The following is a 22,868-nucleotide window of genomic DNA, read 5'->3' on the forward strand; positions in this document are numbered from 1 at the left end:
AATGAGTATGGATTTTCTCTCTGTTCAGCTCCTCATGGCCTCTGAACCTGTGATTAAAACACTAACAAATTACATCCTGGGCTCACCAAGGACGTCACCTTTGTTAAGCAACCAGAACAATGTACAAGGAGTATAACATGAGGGAGCTTAGGTACAGTGATTAGCCAAGAGTCACACCCGACATGTTGTACAGTGCAGTTCTTTTCAGCAAGTTATACCTGTGGCTATAAGATTAGTTCAGAAGTCAGTTTTGCTAATAAAATAATTTCTAGCATCATAATAATAGTAGTTTCAGAACTGATACCAGCACCAGCTTCAATATAATCAGATGAGAAGTGAAAATATAGTATCTTACCAATATGAGTCCTGATATGAGGGAGGAAGTGCCAGTCAGAGCCACGTAAAACTTGGGCGTGAGGGTGTTGAGAAACATGCTTACTGTGGAGGAGACACAAGACAGACAGATTAAGGTTAAAGCTTGCTATGAAATAATAAAAACACGTACTTCTACACCAAAGGGCAAAACTTGGGAGGAGATACAGTATTTGTAGAATCAAATACTGGATGATCATATAAAACTAGGACATGTCTACAGAGAAGACTAGTAAAAGCCTGCAAGTAAAACATCAAAAAGACTCAACATTCAAGGCCAGTTGTTATTCCAAGACTTGAAAGCTTCATGAAAAAAAAACCACGTCATCCACATACAGCGTTGGCATTTCCCAGAGATCCCTGCTGCTCAGACGTGAAATTACACAACACCAGGGGACCAGCATAAGCTTCAGCTACAGAGTGAAGGAGCGCTGTGGGTAGGAAACCAGGGAGGAAACTAAGCTATAACTGGCAGCCTTTGCTGAAACACAACAGCCACAAGTAATTCACAAAATCTACGCAAGGAAAAATTACTTTCAGCATGAAAAAAGTCATATAGATGGAGAGGGAAACAATGGTGCAGTAGTTGGCCTTGAAGACTGATTATTGTAGAGAGCAGCAGCTACACATCCTCACAGCCTGCATTTAATTCACGCCAACTGAACTGATGCCAGGTCGAGAGATGAACCAATGTATCTACTACTGTAATCAATGATGTGAAGAACTTAAAGCTGCAATTCTTATTATTGTTCAACTAAATAATTGTCATTTTTAAAGGACAAATTACAAACGTTTTCCAGTTATAGCTTCTAAATTATGTCAATTTGAATACATCATTCTGTGCTGTGAAAATTATACCAATACATTTTCACTATTTCCTGTCATCCTTTAGGTAATAAATTCAACCCCTTCGATAATATGATTAATCAAGAACAAAAGTGCAGATTAGTCCAAACTAAAAAGCATTGAATGAACGATGCTTATCTTGAGCATTGTAAAAATCAGGCAATGCTAATTGGGGGATGTCATGATGACATTCTTTCTACCATCATCATAATTTTTCATTTTTCAATCTATATACGCTTTAGGTCAGGTACATTAAGATGCAGAGATACCTCGACGAATGTATATCATTACTATGCATGAAGTCATTTTCTGACTAATTGTATTCTTCACGACGTCACTTATATGACATCATATGGTGAAATATAACTGTCTGATCATTAAAAGTGTAAGATTGTCTGTCACTAGAAGTTTTCTGATTTATCTTGATGATAAATCTGAAGTATCCTGTGGACTGCAAAAAAATACAACTCACAATCAATGAGCCACATTAGTTAAGACTCACATCGTCATCATCACCAATAATTATTACACATTTGGGCCATAGTTGAAAGGTTTTCCTATTCTACCAGGACAGTATATGTGGCAGAGATATTCTTGCACTATTGTCCTGTGGACCACATTTATTGCTGCAAGCTAGTTTGTTGGAAGGGATCACTGTGACTGGGGCAGTTTTTAATGCTTGTGATAAAATTGTGCCTCAAGGATGAAGCAACAATCTGTCTCTCATCTGTTTTCAATTATACAACCATTTCTTTGTGAAAAAAAAAGGGTTTTTAAAAACCACTGAGAACAAAATTGAAAGCTTTGACTTCTCAGTGATTTTTAGATTAGGTTTTATCATTTTAAATCTAACAACACTGGCTTGTTTTTCAGACTGCAATTTAACTTCTGATGAATTATGATCATAAGGCCTGCTTTGTTGGGCAGGATGCAGGTAAGGAGGGCAACCTTAACAGACTGATTACCCAGTGAAACTTGTGAGACAAAAAAGCAAGCGTGTGTGACTACGATCACATAGCAGGGACAGCGTCTAAAAAACGATCTGTTTGATGAGATTAACTGCTAAATGACTTGCATCATACCTCAAACAAATCTCTGCATCTACTTGTGCTTAGAAAAGCAAACCTGGCTTCAGAAGTGTGAATAAAGGTTTACAATCTCTTGGCCAAAATATTCTTCAATGTATAGCTAAATGTGTCTCACATGGAAACACCAATAGTAAAGATGGTGACTTTCATCACAACTGACAGGAATGTCTGGGAAAACTACAAATATACAGCACAGATGGAGAAGAAAACAGAAAATGTCTTAACCAGTAAAATGGGACTACAGATTCCACTAATGTTTGGTAACCTCCCAAAATGTATCATTAATTCTGCTGGTGGTGAGAGGTGACCCCCCAGCCCTGCATTAGGACTGCAACAGGATTCTGCAAGCGACACTTAAAGATACTGACCACTCCATTTGGGTGGGGGTGTTGGGTTGCTAGATGGAGTCACACAGAGAGGATAGGGGGGGTGGGACAAAGACCCCACTCAGATGAACCCCTCCATCACACACGCGCATACACACGTGCATCAAGCAAGTGCAGCTGGAGAGCTATTCATTGCTGTGAAGTGGGGGCTCTCGTCTTAGCAGAAAAGGGTCTTTCAGTTTGGCCTGTGGTGAAACATGCCTAACAGCTGCTGTCAGCCTGCACGGAGGATACTGCTGTCTGGCTGGCAAAGGCTCGTCTCATCTTCTAAGCCAATGCCTTTCGCTTTAATTGTTTGCTTATTCAAATTAAACAATATAGCAGGGAAGGCATAATCCATAAGGGTCATTCCACATGTCAAATCATCACACTTTTGGGCCACACTAGTGAATTCACACAGTAAAGGTTCTCATGTCATTTTAAAGCAATTTTTTATCCAAACAATGCCAACCCTGATAAAAAAATGTAATGGTTAAATGTTCACCAAAGTGAGTTTATAATGTCTACAAGACATCCATACAGCTTGGTCTTTGGTTTTTGAGCAATTGCTGAGATATAATTACTTATCTGAAGAGGCATCACATCACTAATTCTTTACAATGTTTACAATGAACAGCAGTTAGTGATCAGTGCATAGTAAGGTACATGCACAATACTAATGCACAACTACTGTCACTAGTGGAATCATAATTCTTAAGCAGGAAAATGTTGGTTCCATGTGTTTCTCATGTGACCAAATCTATTATTAAAATATCAATGAAACAAGTATTACATTACATTTAGCTGATGCTTTTATCCAAAGCAACTTACAATAAGTGCATCAACCATGAGGGAACAAACCCAGAACAACAAGAATCAAGTGAGTACAATTTGCTTCAAAGCCAAACTACAAAGGGCTACAATATATGTATATGTATATACTGTATATATACACACAGCCACTTTTTTTTCGAATTGGCAACTAGACTACCTCTTCATCACCAAGGTGTAGTCAGAAGAGATGTGTCTTTAAGGTGCGGCAGAAGATATGAAGACTTTCTGCTGTCCTGGTGTCAATGGGGAGCTCGTTCCACCATTTAGGAGCCAGAACAGCTAACAGTCATGATTTTGTTGAGTGGTTTGCTCGCAGTGAGGGAGCAGCAAGCCAATTGGCAGATGCAGAGCGGAGTGAACGGGCTGGGGTTTAAGGTTCGAAGTAATCAGGTGATACACAATTTCCCTGCTTTTCTCTCTTTTCTGTAATCTTAAACAGGATGATGTGGAGATCTGCAGGCAGACAAATCAATTTAAAGCTACTACAAGAAGTGAAAAAAAGACACATATAGTGAGTTCAGGACACACACCTGCTGTAAATGGTTGCTCTGACCGGACATTTAGAATAGTTTATAGAAACAGCTATTTTTCTCCCTATTTTTTTATTTGCTGTTGTAGGTCATAAAGAGGCAGGAATATTAAAATAAGACTGTTTCATAACCAGTTAAAAACTCCTGGTAGGGGCTTTAAAGTGTCATCTTGGGCACCGCTAATATGATGGACATTTTTTTTTTATTATCAAGAGATTTAACTGATAACTTAAAGCTGGTAGGGGTTGCATGAACATTATTCATCCACCTTGTATGATTTCATCATCACCATCAGGTAGAATTATAACATGGATTTCCCATTTGGAGATCAACCTAGTAGTAAACTAAATTAACCTAAAATGTAATCAAGTCGCACTGTCACGCAATTAACTTTAGAATCAGAACATCATGTCACATCCTGAACAAAATGTTCCAGTGTCACAGTGATGGTTTAAAAAGATGATCACGTAATCAAATTTTTTTTGCGAGTGTTTAAAGCTGTTCTGGCTTCCTAGGAATATGAAGTTGTTTCTAGAGACAATTCCGAATTAATTTAAATAACAGTCTGAGCTGTAAAGAGACTTCTTCTACCGTTTATGCATGATGGCTCGTTCAGCTGTTTTCACTTAATACTGAGAAAATCAGCACTAATTCAGGCAATAGCAGATACAGCCCCTCTGGAGTAAGTGTGGATGATCTCCAGAATTCAGTGGATGCCAGAAAGCAGCTGTGCTGACTTAATTGAAGGCTTATTGGTTCAAATCGCAACCATGTTTATTGTTGTCACCAAGTCTGACCTGCTCACCCACTGCAACCATGCTCTGGATCAAAGAAGCCCTAAAGCTGCTTCTAACAATTTTTCTCATTACAATTTACTTTTCAATGTATGTTTTAACAATAAAAATCAACAAATAGTTTATAAAGAACCTACAGCATTTATTTACAATTATATTAAACAGAGAAAAGCAACAAGTCCTCATGAAAAGCTGGCAATGTTGAAAACCTTTACATTCAATTTTCAAAATTGAAGCTAATTGATTTAGGACTGAAAATCATTGATTCATCCAACAATTATTTTTTAGGTGAATCCCTTGGTCTGTCAAATACTTGACATTTTTGCTAAAATGAGTGTCGAAAGATTTGCAGCTCTAAATCAACCAACCAAAGGAGCAAACAACAGTTTTTTAATTATTTGCTAATTTTCATTACTGAGCTACGATTCAAACTCATGACCTTTTCTTTTGCCGCAAGTTTACTTCCCTACCTCTTTGGCAGCTAGCACTCCTGAAAGCATGTTGGGGGGATGAAGTGATGAATTGAAGGGACAAATTCTAACAGACAGACTCAGTACTAAATGTCACCGGAGACAACAGGAGATGTGACCTTTCCTGAAGCGGGGACGGTTGACAGACCGCTGGCCTGACTGGAATGATAAAAGACACCCACTGAGACACACAGCAACACGCACAAATTCAAACATATAATCACCCTCAAGAATGCACAGTCACACACACACAGAATGATGTCCTTTGACAACAAAAGAGAACAAACAAGAAGTGTACTTCATTAAGTATTGAAAAAAACTGCAACTAATATTAATACCACCACAACGGACATTGCTTAAAATAAATTCAACATGTATCCCTAAAAGACCCGAAGCTATAGCTGGAACATAACGCTGTGTGATATTACAATATCATGTGACAATGGAAAAAGAGCAAACATGATGACTTTAACATCTAATTAGTTGTGATGATTTGGAGGGTGTCACCAGAACAGCCTCAATATATACCTAACCTCTTTTACCATCAACTCTAGAAACAGTACAGAGCCACAACAGTAGCGGGGTGCTCAAAACAAATCCCTGACTCGGACATAGTCTGGGATTTTGCCTGCGACACAACATATGGCAACAAAACGTGGAAGAACACAACAACTGGTATTCTAATTTAATATCCGCAAAGACATGGACACAATTTACACAACTGAGTAAAGGTAGAGGTAATGAATGACAAAGACTGAAGGTAGATAGAGAATAAAGATTGCTGACAGCTGTTAGTACAATGTGCATATCTTTTGTTTGGTTCTTGTTTTCAGAGTAACACATAACAACAGGCGTTATCTGGACATGAAGGGTATGAGATTCTAACCCCATTCAGGACTAGTATTGACATCTGTCTGAGTGATCTGATCACAGGTGGTCAGTTCAGGTATGACACACTTATGCATCCTGAATGCCTCTTGAGATCTGAACACTGGGAGGTGGTCATGTGGCCACATTCTTTTATTAGTGTGAACTAAAATGTTACCTAGGCAACATATGAAGGACCGCCTACTCAGCTGATGTCCTCTGACTCTACTACCACTACAGTTACACAATGAAATTAAAATATTTAAACTCTTCTTATTGTCAAAACATAGATTTTTTTTGCACTTTGATCAAAACTATAAAGCAATCAAGGGTTGGGCGATATGCAACATTTTCCTATCGGCCAACTTCAGCCCAACAACCGTCCATTGATGATAAGTTCGCACAGTAGCGCTTGTGTGTGAATGCCCCTGCAAACACATTCGCTCACGCCAGCAAATGCATGAAAGAGCTTTCAAACAGTCATTAAAGAAAAATCACCTATTTGGAATTATTTTGGCTTTAAATCGGACGCAACCAGCAAGCTGAGGGACAAAAGGGAAGTTATTTACTGCCTTTGCAATAGTGGAGTGTGGCAAAAGATTTGAACACAGCTATTTTCTCCTGCTCTATATGCAAATAATCAACACAACCATTTGCGTTATACTCATCAAAGAAAAGTATCAGTCATTATGTGGTGATCAGTGTTGAAATTGTGGCGGATACAAACAAATCAATGTATGAACACTGATGGATGCAAAAAATTGGTTTTAACTGTAGCTGGTTACAGGACGGCAGCTGAGTTGGTGTGTCTAAGTGTGTGTGTCTGAGTGTGTGTGCGTGTGTGTGTGTGTGCGTGCGTGTGTGTGTGTGTGTGTGTCTGTGTGTCAGTGCAAGACAGAGAGAGAGAAAAAGTCAGTGGAGTCATGATGGACTGAATGAATACATAAATGCATATACATAGACTATAATTAACGACACTTCATAGGTTATTTCTATTTCGAGTTGAATCAATTCTTGAGAAGGCCGATCCTTATATTAGCAAAATACCACGAGAAATCACTCAAGACAATTACCCACATCCCCCAAAAAACAGCAGTAGATGGACTCAGCCAATTTCCAAAAACAATACATGTCTCATCACCCGACCTCAAGAACTCAATCCTCCCACGTGTTACATATGAAGCCCTAATGCGTTTGCTACAGTATATGCTATTACAATGTCTGCCAAAAGGACAGTATAAAACTGAGTCCTGCTGTAATGTGGTTCCTGAGTGAATATGAGCAGCTTCTTTGCATCTAAAATGTGGTTGAGATGGACAGATGAAGTGGTATTGGGATTGAAAATTCAACTAAATCGCCTGTTTGAAACCTTTAAATTTCAGAGCATAAAGTAATCATCCATTAATCCCATCATTGGAGTAAGAAACATGAGCCAAAGGTAGGAGCTTCAGTTGCATCCTAGCCGGGTTTGTAAACTCACTGCTGCTAATGCCTAAAATGTCTATTGGCAGGGCCGATTAGGGAGCACCCCCATAGCCCGGCTCATGTGGTTGGCCCTGACAGTGGGACTGCATCTGCTGGGTCTAACTACCTGTGTGAACCTTTGAGCAAAAGAGTGTGTAGCCAACATCTGTCACAGCAGTGATGGTCGGCAATGTAGTCTGTGTGATGTGCAACATGTATTAATAATCAGAGTTTGATTCCCCGGTTCCTCCAGTCCACATGTCAAATTACTTCAGTATACCAGTGTGTCTGTGTAAGAAACAGCATGTAGTGTAAAGTGCTCGGAGTGGTTGATAAGACTAGAAAAAGGGCTGTGTAAATGCAGTCCATTTACCATTTATATGAACAACACTGACCGATCAATCACATGCTGGACAAATTCTCAAATGTATTCACTACAGGGCTCTTGTACGCATCGACCAGAACAACAACAACAAACATTATAGTTGCCATTTGTGCATTCATTTACATGTTAAAGTATTAGCAGTACTGCTAAAAAGATCCTAACCAAATTTGTCTTCAATATAAAGAAATATCAGCCAAGGACAATTGCTTTATTTTTTTTTATTTGGGACAAACTGATTCAGTGAACGAATCAGGTGCTGATACTGAAGTAATTTACTTTGGAGTAACACAATCCATGTACCCATATTGATTTCATGGTCTTGGTGCTTTTATATATCATAAATATGTGATAATGCAATGTAAATCCAATAACTTAATTTTTCTAGCACAAATTAATTCGTTAGTACTTAAACACTTCTTCAAAGATCTCTGTAGTCCCCACTCTTTTTCTATTTTTGAACTAGTGTAGAGAAATCTATTGGTTGATAATGTATTGCTCTGCTCTTGATTTGCATCAGTATTGACAGATATACAAACGCATGCATTAGAATCAGATCGGACCTAATTAAAAGTGAATCACAGGTTCTACTATTTTGAGTGTAGGTGGAACTACTTCAACTTTTCTGTGTGCAGAGATCAAACATCTACAGCAAAATGTCAACAGAGCAGAGCAGGAAATCTATCAAATCCACAGTTGAATCAAAGTACTAACATATAAATATAGAACCTGCTCCACTGCTTTGTTGAGCCCCAAAATGTTTGGCATTATAATTTTATCATTTTATGTCAATAAAACAACAGCAGAAGGGAGAAGAGAAAGGAGGGAGAAAGCTTTAGTTATTGATTTCTGTTGCTTTTCTTGCCGCCTGATAGAAAAGGCAATTCCATGGCTGTATTAATTCCAAATAAAAAAGAAGTTGTTTTGCAGGCTGACAAAGTCTACCAAGCAACCTTTTATTTCTAATTATTGACCATAACCAGAGAGAATGAAAGAAAACAAACACGTGGGACATGGGCAGAAAAATAAATACAAAGCTTGAATTCGCTGCCCTGTATAAACACAGATATCAGCTAGTGAATACTTCACACTAACACAGATATAGCCTACTACTAAGACATAAAGAGGCAAGCCACACACACACACACACACACACACACACACACACACACACACACACACACACACACACACACACACACACACACACACACACACACACACACACACACACACACACACACACACACACACCAGCAGCAGCAGCAGCAGGCCTTCGCCCACGCGCTGAGTAAACCATCCACTTCATGAATATCAATACAAAATGTACAGGGCCACCTGCTGTACACGATACAAAGGCCATTTGCAAGGGAAAAGATCAGAAACACAACTAAGGTTCAGCTCCTGATTACACACAGCACAGGACCAAATGCAGCCACCACGTTACTTACCCTCCATTCCACTGACACATCCACCAGAGCCACCTACAGACTAACAAGGCCTTTTGAATAAAAAAAATCTTTGGTGATGACAAAGTGAAAGTGGAATTTTTTTTTTCCTCTTCCACCACAAATCAAAATGATGTTTCTCCGCTGACAGTCCTCATCCACAGAGCAGCGTTAGCGGCAGCTAGCTGTCTTTCATAGGGCACATTTACTAGTGGGGGCCCCTGAAATGGTTAGTTTTTCTTGATTGGCTGCTGTCTGTGAGTGACAGCGGGCCAATACAATTGTAAGCTGACTTTGTCATGCTCTCACTCTAGTAACCCAGTAGAATAAGTACAGGGAGGGGGGTCTGTATATACCAGTCCAGCCAATCAATAACATGGATTTTAATGAAGGGGGATAGGGGGCGGGGTGCTCCTAAGCCTCCTGCTGCAGAGGTAACCATGACAACCCCTAAATGACCCTACAAGAAAATGGATGAAGGAGCCAGCTCAGTTTAGATTTACAGAGGCAAGACTCCGTCATTCAGTCCTGTGTTTACTGTAAAGGGGAAAAAAAAGTGAGAATCTAATCTGATTTTAAGCAACAGCTATTTGACACAAGTACAGTTAATCAGGACACTCAAGATTCTACTCCTAGCATCAACTCAGTATCACTCCAGTCTTCCAGATTGTCAGTGACCAGTTCAATGAAGAAATGGGGGGGGGGGTTAACTGCCTTTCTCTAGAGCCCGCGTGCAGCAGTCGTTAGGACACTGAAACATTATCATTTCCTTTCAACCGACACAGAATTTCCCACTCGATCCACTGATTAGATGAACGACCTTCTGGTCACAGGGCACTTTGTTTCTTTCTTCCGCTTGCTAAGATACGAGAGGACGACAACAGACGAGAGGGCAGTGAAATTAAATGGCTGACAAGGTTAGCTGCAGTTCTATGCTAGCGTTTGAGCATGATGATGACAAATGCGGTGATTTCCCTCTATGAGATCCCACCGAACTGATTTAATTAACGCTGCGCTTCCTTGTAGATCCACAAAGAATGATTTCACACGTCTTCACCAGAGGCCCTGTAACATGCTCCTAGAAGGCATGAACAACAATACTATTAACTAGGGCAGAGAACACAATTTTGATAATCAAGAGGTTGCAAACTTGAATCCTGCACCTCAATTTTACAGGAATCCAGGTGTTAACACTTACAGCTCGGCTAGAAATTATACAGCCACACATACAGCTGCTGCATTAACAGCTGAACAGAGGTTCAGGTGTTTGAAGAGTGCAAACACCAACATGACGACAGACTGAAAATCACACTGACAAAGATTGTCAAATTATTGTCTCCATAATTTATTCCTCCTTTTATACGAGACTTGTAATTTAATACAATCATGCCAAAGAGAAATCAGAGGTTTTTTTTGTTTTGTCAGTGAGGAAGAGGTACAGCCTCCCCTTTTGTTGGAACTCAACCTCAATCCTTACCTGAGCCATCCACACCATGGTCCAACTCGTCTAACAGATATATTGATAACAATCCAAATCACTCTGTTGGTTTGTGTTGTTACTCTCATCAAGTTCTCTGATCTTTTATCACTTTATCTCTGACAGAGTTATCAGAGGGACTATTTTACAGTTTGCAAGAATGACTATCAATTTCATAAACTAGGATGTTGACTGAGCATTGTACTGGTTAAGCACCACAGATTTTTAAAATCCAGTATCAACACTGTAAGTGCAGAAATTTATAATTGTAGCATTTGAACATTGCAATGAAATTGACAATCATATGAAACGAGGATTGTGTACTAAGAGTTTGAGAGCAACAGAATGCCCTCACCTCCTTTGGTTGTAGCCAAGCCTATGATCACTATGATCTCAGCTCTGTTACTGTTGGCCATGTACCACTTAAGTTATGGATTGCAGTAGTGAATGGAAGCAGGTCCTGTTTGCTGAATAGTTTCACAACCTTCCTTACATCCACATATGGTGACAGTGAAAGCCAGTAAACCTACTAAAGATGATGTAAAGCCATTTCCAGGTTTTTCTGTTTAATTACAGAGCTCTTGTGTGGACACTGGTTTAACTCTTTCGGGATTGAACAGCTATGAATGATGAATGCAGCAGGCCATAAGCAAACTAAGAAAAAGACAGAAAGAAAGACAGACAGGTACATTTTCGAAGAAATACAAATGAAGCTCTTTGTTCTAGAAAACAGAGCTTCGTAGACGCAGATTTTTAACCACTACTTTGCAGACCAGCTCCTGAGACTTTGAAATTACCACCTGATATTGAAGGCGAATTGTATTATTAATGCAACCTCTACTGCACAAAAAACATGCATGTGCCATTTCCGCACCTAAACTGGTAAAAGCGGGTGCAGCCAGATCCAGTTGACACTGGGAGAGAGGTGCGGTACACGCTGAACAGGTCTCCAGTCTATTAAAGGACCAATATACACACACAAACAATGATTTACGCTCACAGTCACATCTACAGGCAATTAACCTTTGGACTGTGGGACAAAGCTGGAGTACCTACACCCATGTGAACATGAGGAGAACATACAAACTTCACACAGTGTCCCTGGCCAGCTGCCAGAATTGAACCATGTCGCCCATGAGGCAGCAGTGCTAACCATTGCACCATCGAGCCACCAAGCACAGACAAGCAAATATAAAAGTATGGTTTGTTTAAATGTTTTGCCACTTCTTGAATTGGTGAATCTCAAACACTCATTTATAACCTTAATTATCAGTTTATGAGTGATCATTATTTCAGTAATCTTTAAATTCTATTTTTAACTGTGAGGTAGGTTAATAAGGATGGTCAAGATACCACAGCCATGACAGTTTACAGGGGATAAATTGACAATAGAGTGACAATAGGTTTCGCTGTGTACTTCATGTCATTGACAGGAGGAGCAAGTGGTTGTTGAAGTGCATTTCTACATCAATGTAGGTAAACTGTGAGGTGAAAATAGGGCTTGTGCATGTGCGCAGTTCCCCAGTGTCATATAGTTACACAATTCATTCTTCATAATGAATGAAAAGAATGCAAGAGGTATAGATGTCTCTGTCTTGTGCATACACTAAATATCTGCGTCATGGTCCCAGGTGATTGACTGCAGTAATACTAGTGTATCTCAAGTGAGGTTCCAAACATTTGTAAAATTATGTTAGCTCCAATCACATAGTAAAATACTAATTGACGCCTGGGGCTATGCAATATCAAGAGTTTGTGTGGCAACAATCAGGAAAGAAACCCTTATTGCAACAAGGATGGTGACTGACCAACTGGTATAAGTTTCACAACCAACATAAATTCCAAAGTTTGAGGGACAACAGTGTGTGCAGGCTTGAAGTGTTTTAAGATCTTGCACCCGTGGGTGATGATTGAGGGTCAGAAGTCATGATCCATGAGAACACATCAGAGCGTCAATCATGATATATGATATAAAGTCCTTGCGAAGGATCCTTTATCAAAAGTAAGATTCTTTTTTTGGCTTGTTAACCTTACAGCCTCTATATGAGCTCAAGAGACAAAAATAGCAGAAGTCAGCAGTTACCACAGAAACCAGATCGCTCTGCAGTTTTGCCGTTCTTGCGGGGGTTACCACAGCAACAGAGACAGTTGGTTGCCGTCAGAGAGCCGTTTGGTTTTATCGAATGGCCATAGTCGGTAAGTACCTTATTCTGCTCTTGGGCACCAACAGTGCAACAAACAAATACCACACACAATGTGTAGCCTCCTCAGCATGACAGTTGAAAGCCATTAGCGGCTTATCTCTGCATTTCAAGATAATTTTATCCTCTCAGGCAATAGGCAAAATAATATCTAGTTTAAACACCAACATAATGGCCAGTGATAAAATAGCACTTATAGAATGTTGGGGTGACATGACTATGGTCTGGCCCCCGGCATTACTCCCACAATCCAAACATGCCTCTATTTGCCAATTGCATTTCCCTGAGCTCATCCCTGTCAGAAGAGTTATTGTTTGCAATCTAAAATTAATCTGACACAGAAATAGCCTGTTCGAAAGTTAGTGTCACATTCAGGTTTCAGGCAGTAAGTAAAGAGTAGATTGGACACCCCCCTTTATCAGACACCTTCACTTTTAAAATATTTTGTTATTGCAGCATTATGCTAAATTAAACAAAACGTTTTTTTCCAACAATCTAGCAAGAACAAAATGGTCACTGTGAGTTCCAGAGATCATGTGTAGAGATGGTAGAAAGTAGTCTGAGCTTTACAGCTTCTCCTCAGTGAAAGACACATAGAGACATCTAAAGGTCTCTCAGATGTAGCAAAACAAGATGCTCTGGTCTAATGAAACCAAGATTGATTCATTTGGCTTGAATTCTTAGCATCCTCTCTGGAGGAAACCAGGCACTGTTCATCACTCGTCTAATACCATTCCAACAGTGAAGCATGTTGGTGGCAACATCATTGTGTTGGGGTGTTTTTCAGCCGCAGGTACAGGAAGACTGGTAAAGGTTGAGGAAAAGAAAACAGAAAAGACTTTGATGAAACCTGGTTCAGAGCTCTCAGGACTCCAGACTGGGCTCAAGGTTCAACTTCCAACGGAAACCCTCCCCCTAAGCACACAGCCATGACAATTCAATTGTATTGGTATAGTGCCAAATCACGAAATTAGTGGAAGACTGTAATCCCAAACCTTCTATTACTCTGTAGTAAAGGTATTTAATGCCCCCAAATATATATACACACACACACACATATATATATATACATATAAATGCAATGTCTTTTTTCAAACTGAACCCCAAAAAAACTTTGGCAACAGCCCAAAGGCACTTTAAAGAGTGGAACAGTCCAGCGTGTTAGAATCACCATCTTTGCAAGTATGTGCCAGGCTTAAGCGTGACAAGGTCAACAAAGTATCACATTCATGAGTGACCAGGGAGAAAGCTTTGTGAAGGCCTTATTTGTTTTCATTCATTCATTCATGTGTGGTACTGCTTAGGGGATTTATAATGCTCACAACAGCAAAGGAAATATCCATGAACTGAGCACTACAATAAAGTCAAACATTCATCAACCAATAGTTTCAGCCAAGTGTGCTCTGCTGGGATTAATGGGAAAAATAAAAAAGGAAAGGTTGCTTGGGGGACTGAATTATCCCTTATTCAGAGCTATGCGATGCAAATATCTTGATTTATACACCAAGACACAGGAAACATTAACCGTGACACTTTCTAAGTGGCAAGTGAAAGACCCACTCGCTTACTTGAACTTAAAAATGACTAGCCTAACAATCTGATATCCCTAAGAATGACCCATAATGAATTTCATAATTATCTCATAATGTTAAAGAAAGTGATAACACATTTCCAGAATTCGCCCCCTGATCTGTATCTGCACCAAAATGTAATGTGTTCTTTCCTGACACATACCCTTCCATCTAGTTTCATGCTAATATGTCACTCAGTCTTGCTTACAAACAAACCCACCAACAAACATAGGGATAGGGTGGAAACATAGCATCATCAGTGAAGGTAATTACAATCCACATACATTATACTGACAACAAGAATAATGCCATGTCACTGTTGGTCCCTTCAGTTCCTGTCAATGATACTAAGATAGATGTTCCTCCACAACAGTTTGACATCAGATCAACATTCCCTGAGGACTGACTGAATTGGCTGAGGTGCATTTATTTTCACTTAAAGTAACTGGTTTTATTCTGTCCTCAAATGTATGTAATGAGATATTCACTCTCCCTCACTATCTGTCATGGTGTGTTGTAATGATAAAGTTTAGATTGCAAAAAATCAATACTCCGTCAGGCAGGAATAAAATAAAACAGAGTGAACTGCAAGTACTGACCTCCATTTTGATACAGTGTTGGTTAATTGTACAGCAAATGATTCATCACTTTATTCCTCATAACACCCTTCAACTCACAGGCCAAAGGAAAGAGAACACACAACAGAATTCTGCTGCCATTTAGTCAAACCTGTGTTGGACTGATGGCCTCAAAAGAGAGGGGGATTGGGGTGTGATGGCTTAAAGTGTTTGTGACTTGTATAACTGTGCACCTTGGGGGATATCCTTTTAGAGAATAATAACTTGACTCCAAGTCTGTTCAGCTTATTCTGTCATCAATGGGCAGTTTGCAGACGGAAGGTACCACACATTTCTTTGTATTTGTTCCGTTGTTTTACCTTTCATTCAAATTGCATAAAAACTGGGTTGGAATTGGCTGATTGGAGGTAATGAGTAAATGTGTCTCACTAGCCGGACACAGATAGGTGGGACCACTTTGCAATCTAAGACTTTATAAGCAGGCTTTAAAAAAAAAACTCCACTCAATGTGTTTATCAAACTGAACCGAAACACATCAACAAGAGCTACCACCAGAGGGGATCGCAAAATACCATTTAGAAAAAGTACTTTTTCACAATCAGTCTTTTCCTATCGAGCAGCACAAACCTGGAACAATGCAACCATAGAATTAAGGAACATCGCAACTTTCAATTCATTTTCCAGTTCCGTACAACAATGGTTACTGAATACTCATATATGTCATCATCTGGAATAGTCTTGTAATTGTTAATCTAATTCCCTCTGTCTACTTTTAACTGTCTAATTTTAACTAACTCTTGTATATTGAGAAGTTGTTTTTTTTTTTATATATATATCAATATATGTTAGTTTGTTGTCTGTTTCTTTGTTTGTCTGTTCTCTTTTTTAACATCAACCTGCTAACCAAACCAAATTTGTCAAAGACACTAACTCTTGTACATGTATATGAACCCTTGTGCTCATATTAATTAATGTGCACTGTCTCTTTTAAAAGAATAAAAGGAAAGAAAAATACTTCAGAGAATTCAAGTGTGGTAAATTGCATTTGGTCTGTCTGTGGCTGTACTGAAGAGGATAAACATGTGGGAAGTGATTTCCCTGGCATTTCATTCTCTACCATCGGCCATTATGAGAAAATGGAGAACAGAGTCCTCCCTGTTTTGTGCCAGAGAGCAATTCCCCACCAAACTTGAACACTGACCCACAATCTCAAATGCAGGGTTTTCTATTCCAGTGACTGTTTGACAGATTGACTGTTCATTGCAATTACACTTTGTGGTCTCAAAATTAATGTGGTTATTGGTTATTTAAAAAAAAAAAAAAAAGGTTGGGATCTCCAGATATGAATGTGATCGTTTTTTAGCTTTTGTAAGTCTTGAGCTGGATCTCCATGAGACCACATTTCAATGAAAACACAAATCTGACACCCCTAGGGTCAATGTCTTCCTGAGTGGTAAAGCTTGCTTTGGAGGCTACAGGAGACTTAAGCCGCTTTCAGACATGAACTATAGAGAATGTCTGCACAATAGAATGCTGACTCTCTCCAGAATTTGTTTTTCATATATGAAGAATACAGCAGGAGATTCTCTTATCAGACATGTCAGAGCAACACAACCATCCGGAGCATTCGGGTGAGGGGTAGTGCAGCATGCAGAGGCAGGATGGAGCAAATAAACCATGTGTGATTAAAATTCATTGACACCAGTGTTGGCCCTAATCACTAAAAACAAAAAAATGTACTTCCAGGTAGACATCTTCTTGTGTCTTCTGCGTCTTTGGCAACTCTTTTCATCCTGAGATATTCTGTATTCTTTTTTCACATTTGCGTCCATAGAGTGTTAGAAGCGTCATCAACACACCCACTCGCAGTGAACCCTCTGGATTATAGCCTGGCAGGCTTACTCTGACATTATACAGAGTTTTTATTAGGGGGCTAGCAGGGGAAACTCCCAAGTATGTCCACAGCAGCTGACTTGGACATTTGTGTTCTCACTAACATCCCCCTCCTATGCATGTCTGAAAGCAGCTGTAGAAGAGGTTCTGTCAAAGTCAAGTAAATGGCTTGGCCAGCATCACTGCAAGGACTGGAAAATATTATAGTTTTGAAGATTGCTATGTTAAAGGTCAAAATAAAGAATATATGTTATATATAATATATATATGATCAAAAAAACAACAAGGCAAAGGTATTCAGTCTGTTAATAAAGTTATGGTATATCATCTTTTTCCAGTGAAAATATGTTAAAGAAAAACCTTCTAAAAGCATCTAAGTTCATTACCTGTTCATTGTCTGCTGATGCAAAATTGCCCTCTCAGAAACAAAGCTGTTTCCTAGTAAAGCAATTCCATATATAGCCCATAAAAGGGGACCCACTTACCTCTGAGTGTTTCAACAAATGCTGGCGAGTTTATTAGCTAAACCTACAGAGCTGAATTCATTCCATCCATCTCTATAGCTCAGGTAATCTCAACAAGTATGAATGAATTTGCACAAGGTTGCAAAGTAGATTGAAAAGTTTTTTTTCCCATGGCAATGAAACATTAAACACTGGTGGTGTGAGCTTGTTCAAACAAGAACTGTGGGATTGTCTATGCTTTCTCAACAAGTGTACTGCGCCTGTGTTGTATATATACACTTAATTTTGGTTTAGTGAAGTATAATATTGTAGTCACACATCAAGCACCACAACAAATAAAAAAGTTCATCATTCTGATAAGTGATATGTTGGTCAGAGCTTGTGATCTGTTGAAAATGGCCAGTAAAATGTCTCTTTTCACAATAAAAGACAAAACAAAAACCAACCCTCTGTACTCTAAAGTAAGATCCTGTGAACTCATAGGCTAACACTCAATCACCTTCTCTGTGGTCTTTGTTGTGTGTCACTGACTGAGGCCTTGTCAGAGCACCACTACCAACTGGTTTTCTATTAAAATACTGCACAAGTATATGGTTTTCGTGCATACTTGTACTAAACTCCACATTCAGAGAAAAACTGGAGAAACCTAATGTCCTATGGCCTATGCCAACACAAGACAACAGAATGACACATGCTCCATCATGTATATTACACATCACATCTCTGACAAAATACTGTGTGAATGGGAAACTGCAAACTCTTGTCTAATTGCTAGGTGAAGCAATAAAATAATGGGCTTTCCATTTAAAATGTTGGAGATTGAATGCTTAAAGAACAGTAAGTGAGGCGGGAGAGCACCAATTTATTCTTGAACTTTATTCAAACTTTTATTCTTCTATCTTCTTCTATATTCAATATCCCATCCCATTCGAAGGCAAAAGACTGAAAAAACAGAAGACCTTAAGATATAAGCATGATCAGAAAAGCTCACCTGACACACTGCCTAATTTATCATCATTCATTTTATACTTTGATTACAACAGCCACAATACAATACAATCCCTTAACGTATAGAATGTCATCTAAATGAATATTTCCGTTGCATGTTTATGTAGTACTATGCCCAACACATTAAAAAAGCTGTAAGCAGACCCTGCTGCTTGCAAACACTTAAGACCATTTACTGTCAACCGAGGTTAGAGAAAGCATTAAGATTGACCCTCAAATGACCTCAGATTTTGACAAGAATTCAGAATATTAAACCACCACCTCAGTCAGGCTTGGTGAACTGTAAGGTTTGATGTGTGCCAATACACCATGTTGTAATCCATTCCCATCACACATCATTCAATCCTCTCAATGTTTTATTTTTTTATAAACAAAGATTACATTCAGCAGCTCTGTGGAGAGGTGCTGCTTGACAGCTCGCCACCACTGTAACAGGCTGGATGCCAACACACCAAAGTCTTCGCTGCTGCCGGTGCGCATGCTAGCTCTGATCAGACAATTAAAACAATAAGTCACCTTTGGCTGTGACTGTGTGGCAATGACAGAATCAATGCAATCAGCTCAGGCTTCGTGGAGCATCGAGCAGGTAGTGGACTGAGGCATGGTATTGATACAAGTGAAAGGTATTCTAGTGAGGGTGGGGTAGAGGGGGCCCACCTACAGATTGACACTACTTCGGGGTTAGGAGGTGCATGGTGCCTGAAGACAGACACACACATGCTCACATACATTTACAACAGCAGCATGCTATGTTAGCTTCAGCAGGATCCGTGGCTGGAAATACTACACTTGGACCTTAAAGCTATCAGACTTAGCCGGAGTAAGAAGATAGAGGAGGCTGATACTTCTGGAAACGATGCAACTCAGAGGAAAGCATCCATCTTCTGACACACTCACTCATACACACGCAAACATACACAATGACACGCTTAAATAGCGTTTGACCAACACGCCACTATGCTCAAGAGGACTACATATAGATAAAGACAGGAGATGATTGCGTAGACACACACTGATGCGTCTGGGCTGAGAGTGAGAGGATGCAAGGCAGGAGCTAAGCTCAGCGTGACCAGCTAGCTTGTACTGCCGACCCTCTGTGCTAAAATGGTAGATCCCAGATTTCTCCCCATGCAATCTGCAACCATGGAGGCAAAACAGGAAGAAGATGAGGAAAGGAGAAGATGGATGCAGGAACAGAGGAAACATAGCCATTTCCTTTTCACCCTCTCATTCAGATGGAGCACACACACAAACATAAAAAGACACAAGCATAGACAAACACAGAGGAGGCGGGAGGATGGTGGTGGTACTTACATGAGGACTCTGTGCCGAACATGGCTGGGCCGGGAGCTGTGATGGACAGAGAGGAGGAGGAGGAGAAGGAGGAAAGAGGGGAGAGAGAAAGGGGAGGGTAAGAGAGAGAGGGAGGTTGATGAACAGGCAGCTACACAGCGGGGGTCATCAAAGCAACACAATGCAGCCAGCCGGCCGTCGCTGCCTCCCAGACGGCCAGATGCCCTATCTCCGCTCTCCGTCGTTGCTTTAAAAGCCCTCCTCCACACACACGCGCACTCAGTTAGTCCGGCCGCAAAAAAAGCAAAAAACAAGAGGCCTTGTGGAGGACAAAATCAATAAACAAACATAAAATGAACACAAACAGATATCCTTCAAGCCAAGGTGAACTGGTAAAATCCAGACATGGAGATGTGTCTGGATGTAGCTAGATATCGCATCTCTCCTCTTTATGCAGTCTATACCCTCCTTCTCATCCTCTCCTCTCTGTCACTCTCTCACTTCTCATTCCACTGTAGGATTTACTCATGAAAAGGGGAGGGAGGGGGGGTTAGAGAGAGAGAGAGAGAGAGAGAGAGAGAGAGGCTTTCCCATGGAGTGGAGAGAGAATGGAGGAGTGAAAAACTAAAATTCTGGTGAGGAGCTGATGCTACTGCAGCCGCTGTAAGACAATAGCTATGCAAACAGAGAGTGACGTCACAACAAGGGACTGGGGTGCAGGGTGGGGGCAGTAAAAAGGCTGACCGCCTCTACTGCTGCTAAAATAAGAGAGAGACAGACAGAGAGAGAGGGTGAAGGGGGTAAATAGGGAGAAGGAGAAAGAAACTGGAAGAAAAGGGGGAGAATGGCAGAAAGAGGTGGAAAAATAGGGAGTGCAAAAAGCAGAGCAGGAGATAGAAGGGCATAGGCAAAAAAGGGGTAAGATGGGAGACGGGAGTAGGAGGAGGTATCATAGAGGGAAAAAAATAGAAAGAGGGAGAGCAAGATGGAGATGGAGAGGAGCGGGGACAGATAAAGAGATACAGAGGGGGAGGAGGAAGGCAGCTGGAGCTGAGGGGGGCATTGGAGGAGAGGAGAGGGAAGCAGGCCAGTCAAAATGGTTTGTCTACCATTTGTTTGTCCACACACACACACACGCAGAAGCAGCGCGGGGGCAGGGGGCTGCAGTCCGTCAGTTGGACAAATTGAAACGAGTATAGAGCAAAGCACTGGAGACTGCTGCGTGTTCACCTGCTGTTTACAAAAACACACATTTTCTAATGTCATCACAACTTCATCAGTAAAAGCTGCATTTAAGGTAAAAATGTTGAAGAAATGTCACATTAAATCATATCTAGTGCTTACTCTGCTACTTGTTTAGAAAGCAAAGTACATATAGAGAAACCCATAACATAAAATGGCTAAACCTTCAAATCTTTACATGCTGAAGCAAAACACATCAAATGTATGGTGTAAGTGAAAACAATTGTAAATACTGTGTGGTTCCAAACATGTGATGCACACATAATGAAAGACTTAACATTTACAGTTTCCAGAAAGGACATTTTTGGACTTACAGCCAAATCAAGTGTAGTCCACTAACACCCTCTAACATCTGGCTTTTGTCTGCGATGGGAATGAACTTTGACTATCAAAATCAGATCAGTTTATCCAAGTTGAGTGTTTGTGTCAAATTTGAAGAAATGTCCTCAAAGCAGTCATATTATAAGATACTTGCTAAGGTTCTTGTGGCTATAGCTAGCCATGTAGCGACAAGATTGGAAATAAGCATATGTGCGTATTGAAAGCCCCAAATCACAGCTGTCGCTAGAAAAAAAAACAACCCTGGGCGCTGTATTCAGGACATCTGAATCCTTTCAGAGCTCTAAATTTAAATGATTCAAGTTTTTCCGGCCTCTTTCTGGATGCATGGATACACTGATGTACGAGGAGTGAACCTACTACAAGAGGTAAGTCTCATTATTGATGCATATAGTAAAACTTTAATGAAGACTGAAGTATGGAGCCTTTAAATGTAGTCAAGTGCACACAACCCAGTAACAGTGCAGTAGTGGTGCAGAGTGGATCGGCTTTGAGCATATGAATGGGTACAGTGGTGAGTCCGTACAACAGCCTGCTAACCTAAATAGATGGGAGGTCAGCCAGACGTCCTTGTGGGCCCCGCTGTGAATGGCGTGAAGCTAGCTAGGATGTGGATTAGCTCAGCAGCTGAATAGGGGAGCGTGTACTGATGGAGGCCTCTGTTCTTTTGTGTCTCATACCCAGTCGCCTCCTCCTCCTCCTCCTTCTCTCAAGTCTTTGTGCTTCAAGCACAGGCAAAACACCCTGACACTGCTCCTGCTTTACTGCCCAAAATATCTCTAGTGGTGCCAAGTCACCAAATTGGTCGAAATTTGATTTTGGGTTTGGAGAATTCGAAATATGTTTTGGTTACTTTGCACCATGTCACCTGGGTGGATAAGGGTAAATGGTAAATGATCTGTATTTATACAGAGCTTTTTTAGTCTTGATGACCACTCAATGCACTTTACAGTTTTGCCATTCACCCATTCACACACGCATTCATAGAGTACATTATTATGCAGCACTTTCTCTATCACACATCTCTCACACACTGCCGACAGGGACAGTATTTCGCCCAAGGAAATTTCGGCACGCGGGATGGTGGAGACTAGGGCTGAACCATTGACCTTCTAGTAAATGGACAACCAGTCCTAACTCCTGACACCCCATAAAAAGTGGGGCACAAAATAATCAATCAGTAGATGGTAAAACTATGGCCTGCTGTATCTTAATTTGAAGTGACATTTCAGCAGCTTACAATAAGTTGTTTTTTTAGAAACTACAATTCTAGTGCCCTGCCACTCCCTCCAACCCTTATCAGAGCTCTGTAGGGACGAACAGCTCAGAAGTGGTGCCACAG

At 40.3% G+C, this 22,868-nt stretch overlaps 1 protein-coding gene across 6 annotated transcripts in view; it reads right to left on the minus strand.

Moving 5' to 3' along the window:
* LOC109624575 (suppressor of tumorigenicity 7 protein homolog) overlaps window positions 1–22,868 on the minus strand; it is a 53,995-nt gene that overhangs the window by 20,386 nt on the left and 10,741 nt on the right. For 5 of the 6 annotated variants that reach the window (XM_020079358.2, XM_020079357.2, XM_020079355.2 and 2 more), the window contains 2 exons: window positions 19,967–20,002; window positions 356–438 (listed from right to left, as the gene is read on the minus strand). In XM_020079358.2, coding sequence (XP_019934917.1) covers window positions 356–438; window positions 19,967–19,988 — 105 coding nt within the window. In that variant the 5' untranslated portion in view covers window positions 19,989–20,002. Of the gene's footprint in view, window positions 1–355; window positions 439–19,966; window positions 20,003–22,868 lie in introns of those variants that run through there. The other variant, XM_069528984.1, reaches the window with a different exon arrangement.

Source organism: Paralichthys olivaceus, chromosome 7 (genome assembly GCF_024713975.1).
Source record: "Paralichthys olivaceus isolate ysfri-2021 chromosome 7, ASM2471397v2, whole genome shotgun sequence".
In the NCBI taxonomy this organism is placed as follows: domain Eukaryota; kingdom Metazoa; phylum Chordata; class Actinopteri; order Pleuronectiformes; family Paralichthyidae; genus Paralichthys; species Paralichthys olivaceus.